A 12112-nucleotide genomic window follows, 5' to 3' on the forward strand; every position below is an offset into this window, starting at 1 on the left:
TCGCCCAGCTGTCACTAACCAATTTTACCCCATACACTCAAGCCTCCATTGCAAACGACAATGTACTAAACTGAGAATCAAAAACCCATGTTCACATTTTTGTACAGGAAAGTCATAAAATACATGAAGAAATGTAGAGGTCTAAAGACTCTGAACATATAAAAACACTTAATTGGCTAACATAGTAGTCCATTGTTCAGCAAAGCAGTACAACATCCCATCAAGATTCAGGTAAAAGCCTATAATCACATTGTTTCCCTTCTGCCTCATGAGATAACCTATTGCTCCCATCATTTCTAGGTCCATTGTTCAGCAAAGCAGTACAACATACCATCATTATCTTGAAGTTGATCACACTCATAAAGGTAAGTAGCCAGAAATAGTAATCCAGGTGGCCCCTATTTATGTTGCTCGAAAGCCAGCTCGTTTTACCTCCGGCTGATATAAGCCAATCCACCCCACTCACCAGAATACTTTCAACCAAACCCAAAACAGCAGTCCCAATTGTGTACATAGCTGGTGCAATGCTGGCCATGCTCTTGGGTAAGATAGAGTAGTAGAACTCTATCTGTCCAACTGCATGGGCAGCCTCAGCCGCTCCGAGTAGTGCATATTGTGGGACGAACCACATAGCTGACATGTTCACTAAAGCTTTTGGGTCGTCCTCAAGCCCTTGCTCTATTGCCCTTTGTCGTCTTATGCTTTCTGTTATTGCTGACAATGCCATAGACATACAGGAGATAACTAAGCCAAACCCCATTCGGGTGATAGGACTTAGCCCTTCTCGCAGTCCTGTATATTTTGATAGTAAAGGGACCAAAATGCGATCATACAAGATAAGCCAGATTGTTGAAGCAATAATCAGGAACGTAGAAAATGATGCTGCTGGTACTTCGAACTGAGGGAAGATATGTCTATCCATGGTCTTTGTTTGAAGTATGGAAAATGCAAATTGACCTATGGTCACAAAGATCATAATACCGCTGGACCACATGGGAAATATTCTGAAAAGAGCCTTCAATGATTCCACTAGTTCGACAGTGCAGAGACTCCACGGATTTGAAGCTGATCCATCAGGATTCAACTCTCTTTGAGGATCTTGAATCATGCAAGCTCTATTTAAACATCTATAACATGCAATATCATTTAGCATCGGAAAGGGTGAAAGAGTTGTGACAGGAGTATTATAGCTGTAGTAGTGTGATTAATAGATCATAGACACTTCAAATCATAGTTTATTGCGTTACACAAAGTGAATGGCAAAGTTGAGGAATATTGACATTAAGGAAAAGATGGAGGCACTGACCTGAAGTCACTTGACGGTGCCACGAGCACTGTTTCAAGTTGCCGATGATGGTAGTAATCACAATCAGCCAATGCAAGACTGGTGTTTCTTTTCCTAAAAGCTGCTACAACTGCTTGAAACAATGCTATGAGCAATCTTTTGTTGCGGAAGCCAAATGTACATAGTGTGAATAAGTCACAACTACTATACCAAAAATTATGACAGCCACCAAATAATAAATAAGACAATAAAACAACAATAAAGGGAACACCAGAATTTACGAGGTTTGGCTAATTTTGCCTACTCCTCGGACACAACCAATATTTTATTTCACTCCAAAAATACAAGTGAAATAATACTAAAAATAGAAGATACAAATGCCTTAAACAGATAAGAAGGCAAATGAGAGGTGTGTTTAAATCCTAAACATTAGGCCTTCTTTTATAGGGAGGAAATCCCCCCAAAATTCAAGAGCCCACCGATGTGGGACAAATTTGCCAAACTTCAACAAATCTCCACCTTGGCAAAATTCCACATCTTCAATTTTCTCTCAATAACAAATTTTGATTGTGTCTTCATCTTTAATCTTCAGTTTTCAACAATGTTGATCAAATCCAAACAATGTTGAAACTTGACCGCAGTCACCACCTTTGTCAGCATATCAGCAGGATTCTCTGTAGTATGAATTTTCTTCACCGTGACTCCACCTTCTTCTATGATTTCTCGTACGAAATGATACCGAACATCAATGTGCTTCGTCCTTGCATGATACACTTGGTTCTTCGCTAATTGAATAGCACTTTGACTATCACAAAAAATTGTGATACCTTTTTGTTCAACACCAAGCTCCTTTAGCAATCCTTGAAGCCAAATTGCCTCTTTCACAGCCTCTGTAATAGCCATGTACTCTGCCTCTGTTGTAGACAAAGCAACTGTTGACTGCAAAGTAGACTTCCAACTAACTGGTGCCTTTGCAAAAGTAAACACATAACCAGTAGTTGATCTTCGTTTGTCCAGATCACCCGCAAAATCTGAGTCACAATATCCAACTACAGACTGATTGTCTTCCTGCTCAAAAACTAACCCGACATCTACAGTATTATGAATATACCGTAGAATCCACTTCACAGCTTGCCAATGCTCCTTCCCTGGATTGTGCATATATCTGCTAATAACTCCAACAACTTGTGAAATGTCAGGCCTTGTGCAAACCATTGCATACATCAAGCTACCAACAACATTTGCGTATGGTACCTTTGACATATACTCTCGTTCAGCTTCATCCATTGGCGACATAGTAGTACTTAGCTTAAAATGGGGAGCAAGTGGAGTACTAACTGGCTTAGTCTTGTCATCTATGCCAAAACGTTGTAGTACTCTCTTCAAATATTCTTTCTGAGATAAACAGAGTTTCTTTGAACGTCTATCTCTAATTATCTCCATGCCAAGAATTTTCTTTGCCTCACCCAGATCCTTCATCTCGAACTCCTTCTTCAGTTGAATCTTCAACTTATCAATTTCTTCCGAATTCTTGGAAGCTATCAACATATCATCAACATATAGGAGAAGATATACAAAGGAACCATCTTTAAGCTTGTGCAAATACACACAATGATCGTATTTGCTTCTCTTGTACCCTTGCCGCAACATAAACTCATCAAATCGCTTGTACCATTGTCTAGAAGATTGTTTCAATCCGTACAACGATTTTTCAAGTTTGCACACCATATTTTCTTTTCCAGCAACTTTGAATCCTTCTGGCTGAGTCATGTAGATTTCCTCCTCCAAGTTTCCATGTAAAAACACAGTTTTTACATCCATCTGAACTAGTTCCAAATCCAATTGTGCTACCAAAGCCAACATAATTCTAATGGAGGAATGTTTTACAACTGGAGAAAACACTTCATTGTAATCAATTCCCTCCTTTTGAGCATATCCTTTGGCCACCAATCTTGCTTTGTAGCGAACATTTACTTGGTTAGGAAATCCTTCTTTCTTTGCAAATACCCATTTGCACCCAATTGCTTTCTTTCCCTTCGGGAGATTGGCCAATCTCCATGTATGATTCTGATGAAGAGACTGTATTTCATCATTCATGGCAATCCTCCACTTATCTTCTTCTGAACTTTGGACAGCGTCTTTATAAGTGGTAGGAACATCATCAACTACAATTGAGGTTGCACAAGCAACCGTCTCTATGAGACGAACAAGTTTCGTTATTGTTCTTTTTGGCCTGCTGGTTGCTATTGATTCAAGTTGTTGTTGAGGTTCCTGAGTTGGAATCTCCTCTACTGGCTCTCCTTCCAGAGGGTAATCTTCATTTGTTTCCTCCTCTGCTTCTTGTGTAGGAAAAATAAATTTTCCCTCAAACTCCACCTGCTTAGAAGCACCTTTATTTTGTTTGGTGTCTTCTGTTACCTTATTTACCATAGCAGATTCATCAAAGGTAACATCTCTGCTGAATATTACTTTCTTTGTCATAGGACACCATAAGCGATATCCTTTGACTCCAGAAGTAATTCCCATAAAAATAGCCTTCTTTGCCCTTGGATCCAATTTTGACTCCGTCACATGATAATATGCAGTTGAGCCAAACACGTGCAAAAAGTTATAATCTACAGCAGGTTTTCCATACCATTTTTCAAATGGTGTCTTGCCATCAATAGCAGCAGATGGTAGACGATTAATGAGGTGGCATGCATATGTAATTGCCTCAGCCCAAAATTCTTTGCCCAAGCCAGCATTGGACAACATACACCGTACCTTCTCCAGCAAGGTCCGGTTCATACGTTCTGCCACTCCATTTTGTTGTGGTGTATGTCTAACAGTGAAGTGTCGGACGATGCCATCATTTTCACAGACCTTATTGAAATGATCATTTTTGTATTCACCTCCATTGTCTGTGCGAATACACTTGATCCTCTTGCCTGTTTGATTCTCCACCATCGTCTTCCATTTGAGAAAAATTCCCAACACTTCATCTTTGCTCTTCATTGTATACACCCATACTCTTCGGGAAAAATCATCAACAAAGGTTACAAAATAGTGCTTCCCACCCAATGAAGGTGTTTTGGAAGGACCCCAAACATCAGAGTGTACATAATCCAAAATGCCTTTAGTATTATGGATCGATGTACCAAATTTAACCCTTGTCTGTTTCCCTTTAACACAATGCTCACAAAACTCCAAGTTGCAAGCCTTTACTCCTTTTAACAATCCTTGATCTGATAGAGTTTTCAAGGATTTTCCTCCAGCATGTCCCAAGCGCATGTGCCATAGCTTGGTTGCTTCTGCCTCTTTGTCGTCACTGGATGTCACTGTCGCTGTCCCAATAACTGTACTGCCACGATAGCGGTACATATTATTATTCTTCCGATTAGCCTTCATTACCACTAGTGCACCGGAGCATACTCTCATCACTCCATTTTCTGCAATGATTTTGAACCCTTTTGATTCCAGGGCTCCCACAGAGATGAGATTCTTCTTCAAATCCGGTACATATCAAACATCTGTTAATGTTCTGATCATTCCATCATGGTTCCTTAATCGTATTGAACCAATGCCATATGAGGTAAGAGGGCTGTTATCCGCTGTGTGGATGACTCCATATTCTCATTCTTGAAATTCCACAAACCAGTCCCTGTTGGGACACATATGATGGCTACAAGCCGAGTCCATCAACCATATGTCTGATGATGTTGATGACTCTGTTGTAACTAATGAGAAGTCTGAATCATCACAATCAGCTACATTTGAATCCATAATGGCCTTTCCATTATTATATTTGGCCTTATTCTTCAACTTCGGACAGTCTTTCTTCCAGTGCCCTTTTTCTCGACAAAAGGCACATTCATCTTTGCTGGGTCTGGATCTTGACTTGGATCTTCCCTTCTTTGTCCTCGTTTGATTTTGAGGACGACCCCTCACAAATAGTGCTTCTCCTTCTCCGCCCTTCTGTTTTTCTCGCTTTCTTTGTTCATAGCTGTACAAAGCCGAACAAACTTCTCTGAGAGAAACTTCGTCATTTCCATGGAGTAGAGTAGTTTCAAGGTGCTCGTACTCATCAGGAAGTGACGCCAACAACATCAAGGCCAAGTCACCATCATCATAAGTTGTATCCATATTTTGCAAATCTGTGACCAACTTATTGAAACTGGTGATATGTTCATTCATCGTGGTACCAGGAACATAGGTGAAGTGAAACAGTCTCTTCTTCATGTACAATTTATTTTGACTGTTTTTCTTCAAAAATTTATCCTCCAGTGCTTTCCATAATTTACTTGCAGAAGTTTCCTTTGTGTATGGATATTTCTGCTCTCTAGCAAGGTAGGATCGAATGGTACCGCAAGCAACACGGTTGATAATTCTCCAATCTTCTTCTCCAATAACATCTGGTTTCTTTTCTTCAATGGCCAGATCTAGCCCTTGTTGAAAAAGGACATCTAGAACCTCGCCTTGCCACATCCCAAAATGTCCGGACCCGTCAAAAATTTCTACCGCAAATTTCGCATTTGACACAATTCTTGTCATAAGCGAAGATGCCAATGATGACGTATTGTTGACACTTGATGTAGATTCTTCTTGTTTATTGTCTCCCATATTTGACACAAATATTATTTAATAGCTGACGACACAAATCAAGATTATTTCCTTTCTGATGTAGAAGATCAGACTAAGCTGCAACTACAGAGCATACTCAGACAGAACCTTGACTCAGTTACCAAGATAAATCTTTTCTGATGTGGAAGATCAGACTATGCTGCAACCACAGAGCATACTTAGACAGTACCTTGGCTCTGATACCAATTGTTGCGGAAGCCAAATGTATATAGTGTGAATAAGTCACAACTACTATACCAAAAATTATGACAGCCACCAAATAATAAATAAGACAATAAAACAACAATAAAGGGAACACCAGAATTTACGAGGTTCGGCTAATTTTGCCTACTCCTCGGACACAACCAATATTTTATTTCACTCCAAAAATACAAGTGAAATAATACTAAAGAGAGAAGATACAAATGTCTTAAACAGATGAGAAGACAAATGAGAGGTGTGTTTAAATCCTAAACATTAGGCCTTCTTTTATAGGGGGTAAATCCCCCAAAATTCAAGAGCCCACCGATGTGGGACAAATTTGCCAAACTTCAACAGCTTTCTTTAGCATTCACTTTGATATAAAGAGGAGAACCGATTAGGAACATTGATGCAGAGAAAAACATGAGGATAGCAGGAATACCAAAGCCAACTTGCCAACCATAATAATCTTGAATATAAGCTATAATAGTAAGTGCAAACATAGCTGAAATCCCTGTGCTAGCATAGTACCAGTTGAAATAGCTACTAGTAGTTCATACAATGTCAGGAAAGAGAACTGTCAAACAGACAAAAGAAACAATATATCGGTGGTCCTATATATTATTGCTCAGAGCCTTAGACTTTTGTTAAATCACTATCTGCAAAATAATGAGATTCATGATTATAAAGGAAAATATCAAACTATTCGCAAGATATTTTTTCTTGTACTGGTAGTACTTCATATATTATTTAATTTAATTGATTTAAAGCGAGAAATTGGTCATGAATTGAAGGTGGAGAAACAGTTTGTGTTAGTAAATGGGCTCAAGCTGCTCTATTTGGAGGAGGATATCTATAGCAGCTGGATGAAGTAAATACAAGCAGTTAACAGAAATTAAGAACTTGTTTTCAATTTCGCTAACCCCCTGATTAGATAGAGCTTAATACTACAACTACTATCTACGTGTATGTGTTTGGTATGAGGAAAATATTTTCTGGGAAATGACTTATTTTAAGAAAGTATTTTCTTTCCGGTGTTTTCTTGAATAGTTGAAACAATATGAATTTTTTTAATATTAAAGATTGATAATAATGTTAAGCATTAGTTGGAGCAATAACAACTTTCCATATTTTTGGGTAGACGTTATTTTCCTTCACAATTATCACAATTATTAACTTTATATTATTGCTCCAGCTAATACTTAAACATCATTTTGGGGTAAATTAACAAAAATATAGAGGTCTAAACATATAAAACCACTTAATTGGCTAACGTTGTAATTCTTTATTCAGCAGTACTGTACAACATATCATCAAGATTCCGTTAAAAGCCTATAATCACATTGTTGCTCTTCTGACTCATGAGGTAACCTACAGCTCCTATCATTGCCAGGTTCATAATACCGGCAGACGACCAGAAAATAGAAGAAGTTGAGCAAACTTAAAAAAGCAAGTAGCCAGAAATAGTAATCCAGGTGACCCCTATTAATGTTGCTCGAGAGCCAGCTCGTTTTACCTCCGATTGATGTAAGCCTATCCACCCCACTCACCAGAAGACTTCCAACTAAACTCGACACAGCAGTGCCAATTGTGTACATAGCTGATGCAATACTGGACATGCTTTTGGGTAACAAAGAGTAGAAGAACTCAATTTGTCCAACTGCATGGGCAGCTTCAGCCACTCCGAGTAGTGCATACTGTGGCACGAGCCACATAGCTGACATGTTTACTAAAGCACTTGGGTCGTCGTCATGCCCTTCCTCTATTGCCCTTTGTCGTCTTATACTTTCTGTTATTGCTGACAATGCCATAGACACACAGGAGACAATTAAGCCAATCCCCATTCGGGTGATAGGACTTAACCCTCTTGGCAGTCCAGTATATTTTGATAGTAAAGGCACCAAAACACGATCATAGAAGGTAATCCAGATTGTTAATGCAATAATCATGAACACGCTGAATGATGCCGCTGGTATTTCAAATTGAGGGAATATATGTCTATCCATAGTCTTCGTTTGGAGTACGGAAAATGAGAATTGGCTCGTTGTCACAAATATCATAATACCACTGGTCCACATGGGAAGTACTCTGAGAAGAGCCTTCAGTGATTCCACTTGTTCCACACTGCAGAGACTCCACGGATTTGAAGCTGATCCATCAGGATTCAAATCTCTTTGAGGATCTTGAATCACACAAGCTCTATTTAAGCACCTATAATATACAATGAAATCTTATGTCAATGAACTGCAATACCATTTAGCACTGATAAAGGCAAAAGAGTTTTTGACAAAATTATAGCTGCAGTTTTGTGATTAATAGATCATAAAGTCTTCGAATCACATTTGATTATTTACACAAAGTGCATGGAAAAAAGAGCAGCCTGATGTCATGTACTAAGCTCCCGGTATGCCGGGTCCGGGGAAGGGCGGGACCACAAGGGTCTATGTACGCAGCCTTACCTTGCATTTCTGCAAGAGGCTATTTCCATGGCTCGAATCCGTGACCTCCTAGTCACATAGCAGCAACTTTACCAATTACGTCAAGACTCCCCTTCAACAAAAAATGCATGGAAAATTCGCGGAATATTGAAAATGGAAATGCCACTGAGGAAAAGATAAGAGGCACTGACCTGAAATCATTTGACGGTGCCAAGAGAGCTGATTCAAGTGGACGATGATAGCAGTCATCACAACCAGTCAATGGAAGACAAGTGCGTCTTTTCCTAAAAGCTGCCACAACTGCTTGAAGCAATCCTATGAGCAAGCTTTCTTTAGCTTTCACTTTGATATAAAGAGGAGAACCGATTAGGAACATCGAGACAGAGAAAAACATGAGGATAACAGGGATTCCAAATCCAACTTGCCATCCATAACGATCTTGAATGTAAACAATAATGGTAACTGCAAAAATTGTTGAAATCCCTATGCTAGCGTAGTACCAGTTGAAGTAGCTATCAACAAGCCTCTGGTTCTCGGGGTTCTCCTTTTTTTCCAATTGATCGGCACCAAACATTATAGAACAAGGCCTAACAAAACCAGCTCCAACGGACATAAACCCAAAAGATGAAAATAGGACCGCAAGTTGGACTGCTGTTGCTCCATTACAAACATGTAGAAACTGATAGCAGGGTAAAGACTTGAGTTGTGGAATCATTGCAGTGAGCCAAAGAATAATCATTCCCTGTTGAAGAGGAACATTAAACTCTCTAGCCATATAAGTCTAATATGAGAAGGAGACCAAAGATATGATATTAGTCAAACACCAAAATAGTTGAGTTTTATGAGAATTCAAGCAGCAGTTACTTGCAGCAGAAAGCCAAGGATAGAATGAACAAAAAATGCTGAAGAGATGAACTCAGGAACAAATTACATTATCTTGAATGCTGACAGATAAATTATCATTATATCAATGCTCATTGAGGTTAACAAAGAGAAGAAACTGGACTGAGATATTTGTTTCCCCTATAATGATAAAGTTGCTGCGAAATAGATGGAGCACAGTATCAACGAATAAAGAAACAGGAGTAAAATTGTTGAACAATGAATCTTCACTTGTCTGCTAAAGGAGAACCAGAGTCCTATTTAACAACAACTGCAGAAGTAAGAAACCTACAATTAGATAATATGGTACTCGACGAGTCTTTTTAACCTAATCAGCATAAGCAGGTAATGACAGAAATGTTTAAAAAGTATCAGATCTTTTTGGACCAAGAGGTCAACTCCTTAGATGAAAAGTTGCTGGAGTTCGAAATGAACATGGTCAAGTACCAGTTAGCTAAAGTGACATAATCTAGAAACTGACAGTTAGAAGAACAAAAGAAATCAGAAACAAATGTAGCTTGATTGATATTTGGATAACATAAGCTGCTCATGCATCTGTTGCATTTCTTGGTGAATGTAAATAATGCCTTCCGTTCAAGGCAACCAGAGTAGGGATTAACTAAGACCTTCTGTTTTGTTAATTATCCTTCTACAACGAATTGCTCATCCTAATGTTAAAAGATAGAAGTCTTTCACTTCACTCTAATCCATTTGGCCGAGGCTCTCTTGACTATCTTTGTAGCTTTAATGGTCTGCTAAACCAGTACTCCTTTGCAATAGCACAATAGTACTAATTGCAGTATATGGTAAAGGTAAAAGCTTCTTATTCTAATGAGCATACTGAGAAACAAAATCAATCTGCAAGGTCTCCTTCAATTGGTATGATGGGATTACTAGCAAAACAAAGTTGGCACACCTGACCAGGCTACTGAGGAATATAATCTTTACTTCTTGTAACTTGGTTCTAACATATTCTTTTGAGAAACGAGAAATAGCCGAAGGCCAATGGCTCACGGTTCGAAACTCGTTGGATATTGAGCCCACTCCTCTACCCTTTTCACTTAAATACCGAGCATATTTGTTTGCAGCAAGGTTCAAACCCGTGATGTGCACCTAACAACAAACTTCACCACTTCCCTTTAGAGTTAAATCATGAGAGTGCCCCAAATATAACATAAACTAAGTGGTGAGGGCTGTGGAAGTAGAGTAGAGACTTCAACAAGAAGAGATGCACTCGTTTAGACGAGACAAATGGGAATTCCCAGCGCTCGTGAACATGGAACGCTGAGTGCTACTCAAGTACAACTTTTTTGAACTGGCAACATTTGATACTCACAAAGAGTTCGATTAGAGAAAGGACTCACTCTGGGTATCTCTAAGACATGAATCCATCTCTTTCACCTATAAGATACTAACTAATTTACCCTTTGGCCATTAATGGACACCAAGGGTGTGGCCTAAAAGTGGATAAATTTCATTGGAGACCAGGGTTCAAATCACAACAAAAACAAAAACAAAAAAATCTTCACATCAGCCTAAGTCTTGGTGGGACAATTACCTAGTACCTATCCTAGTTAGAGGTAGCAGGTACCAGTGAAATAGTCGAGGTGAGATCAACTTGGCCCAGACATCACCATTAGTAACATGCATTGACATGACATTAAAGCACCCAAGAACTATAAGAATTGATTCCCTGTTAGAGAAACTCAAACCAACTAGAACAACTAAAGCAAACGATAAAAGCCAGATTGACTCCAACTGATGAAACAATTAGCATTGCAAAAAGTGTATCTCCCTGAAATTATGAAATGGCACAACTCACAATAAGAGTGAAGATGGATCCAATGGCAACGGCCCTGAACCGACCCAAGTAAGAATCAGAAATAATGGCCCCAACAATGGCCAAACCATTTGAAAGTGCAGTCCATATTCCAAGAATACTAGCTCCAGTGGCAGCACTCATTTGATAAAATGCCATTAAGTAGATTATCATGTTTGTTTGTAAACCATAACTTGCCACCCGCTCAAATGATTCATTCACTGGAAAACCCAATAAAACAAAAAATCATTGAGGATACAAACAATTTAATTAAAGAAAATCAAAGGAAAAAGATATGAAAGAGAAGTACCAATGATGAAAGGCATGGTTCTAAGACCACCCTTTCTTGGGTTCTCCTCAAGTTCCACTTTTCTGTCCATTTTCACCATCAGTCCTTGTATTGCTCTTCAGTTCACTCTTGGCTTTAATGTGAACAAGAGAGAAAACGAAAGAGTAAAAATATTAAACCACAGGACTTTTGCATAGTATTTGTGTTAAATAATTATTTAATATGTCATAAAACATTATATTTCGAACCCAGTTAATTATCATGTCTTGAAAATTAGAACTCATAACCTTACAATACATTACCTACTATTACCTCGCCTTAAATTCGATGCTTCCAAGATACTTCTCGTATTCAGTAAAATTAGCTTACACTGATTTTAATACTTAAAAATCTCTCTCGTTTCAAATAAATGTTTCCTGCTGTAATAATAACCATTGTCAGAAAAGGAAATCTGTCAAACAGACAGTAAGTATTAAGTACACAAGAGTGTACAAAGAAAACTGATAAACGGCGTTAAATCAGAAGAAAAAAATATGATTGTAGTTCGATTTGATTTTATTTGGTATTGGGAAAAAAAACCCGACCATCATTAGTTTGGT

The 12112-nt window shown here is 38.6% G+C and overlaps 1 protein-coding gene and 1 pseudogene across 2 annotated transcripts; both read right to left on the reverse strand.

Moving 5' to 3' along the window:
- Window positions 1-220: 220 nt before the first annotated feature.
- LOC104229783 (protein NRT1/ PTR FAMILY 1.2-like) lies at window positions 221-6828 on the reverse strand (annotated as a pseudogene).
- Window positions 6829-7346: 518 nt separating this feature from the next.
- LOC104242146 (protein NRT1/ PTR FAMILY 1.2-like) lies at window positions 7347-11877 on the reverse strand. Of its 2 annotated transcripts, XM_009797146.2 has the most exons (5): window positions 11816-11877; window positions 11535-11646; window positions 11228-11445; window positions 8715-9265; window positions 7347-8296 (listed from the first exon to the last, which is right to left on the reverse strand). In XM_009797146.2, the coding sequence occupies exons 2-5, from the start codon at window positions 11611-11613 to the stop codon at window positions 7399-7401; spliced, it is 1746 nt and encodes a 581-aa protein (XP_009795448.1). In that variant the 5' UTR covers window positions 11614-11646; window positions 11816-11877; the 3' UTR covers window positions 7347-7398. The 2 variants fall into 2 exon arrangements, with proteins under 2 accessions (XP_009795448.1, XP_070016566.1); XM_070160465.1 differs by lacking the exon at window positions 11816-11877 and having other exon boundaries at window positions 11535-11658.
- Between the last annotated feature and the right edge of the window lie 235 nt (window positions 11878-12112).

Source organism: Nicotiana sylvestris, chromosome 10 (assembly GCF_000393655.2).
Source record: "Nicotiana sylvestris chromosome 10, ASM39365v2, whole genome shotgun sequence".
In the NCBI taxonomy this organism is placed as follows: domain Eukaryota; kingdom Viridiplantae; phylum Streptophyta; class Magnoliopsida; order Solanales; family Solanaceae; genus Nicotiana; species Nicotiana sylvestris.

Coding starts and splice junctions, on each gene's coding strand:
- LOC104242146 (XM_009797146.2), bottom strand. CDS start 11,613: ATGGTGAAAATGGACAGAAAAGTGGAACTTGAGGAGAACCCAAGAAAG. Junction 9,266..11,227: donor GATCCATCTTCACTCTTATT/GTGAGTTGTGCC, acceptor CCTCTTCAACAG/GGAATGATTATTCTTTGGCT. Junction 8,297..8,714: donor GCACCGTCAAATGATTTCAG/GTCAGTGCCTCT, acceptor TGTATATTATAG/GTGCTTAAATAGAGCTTGTG.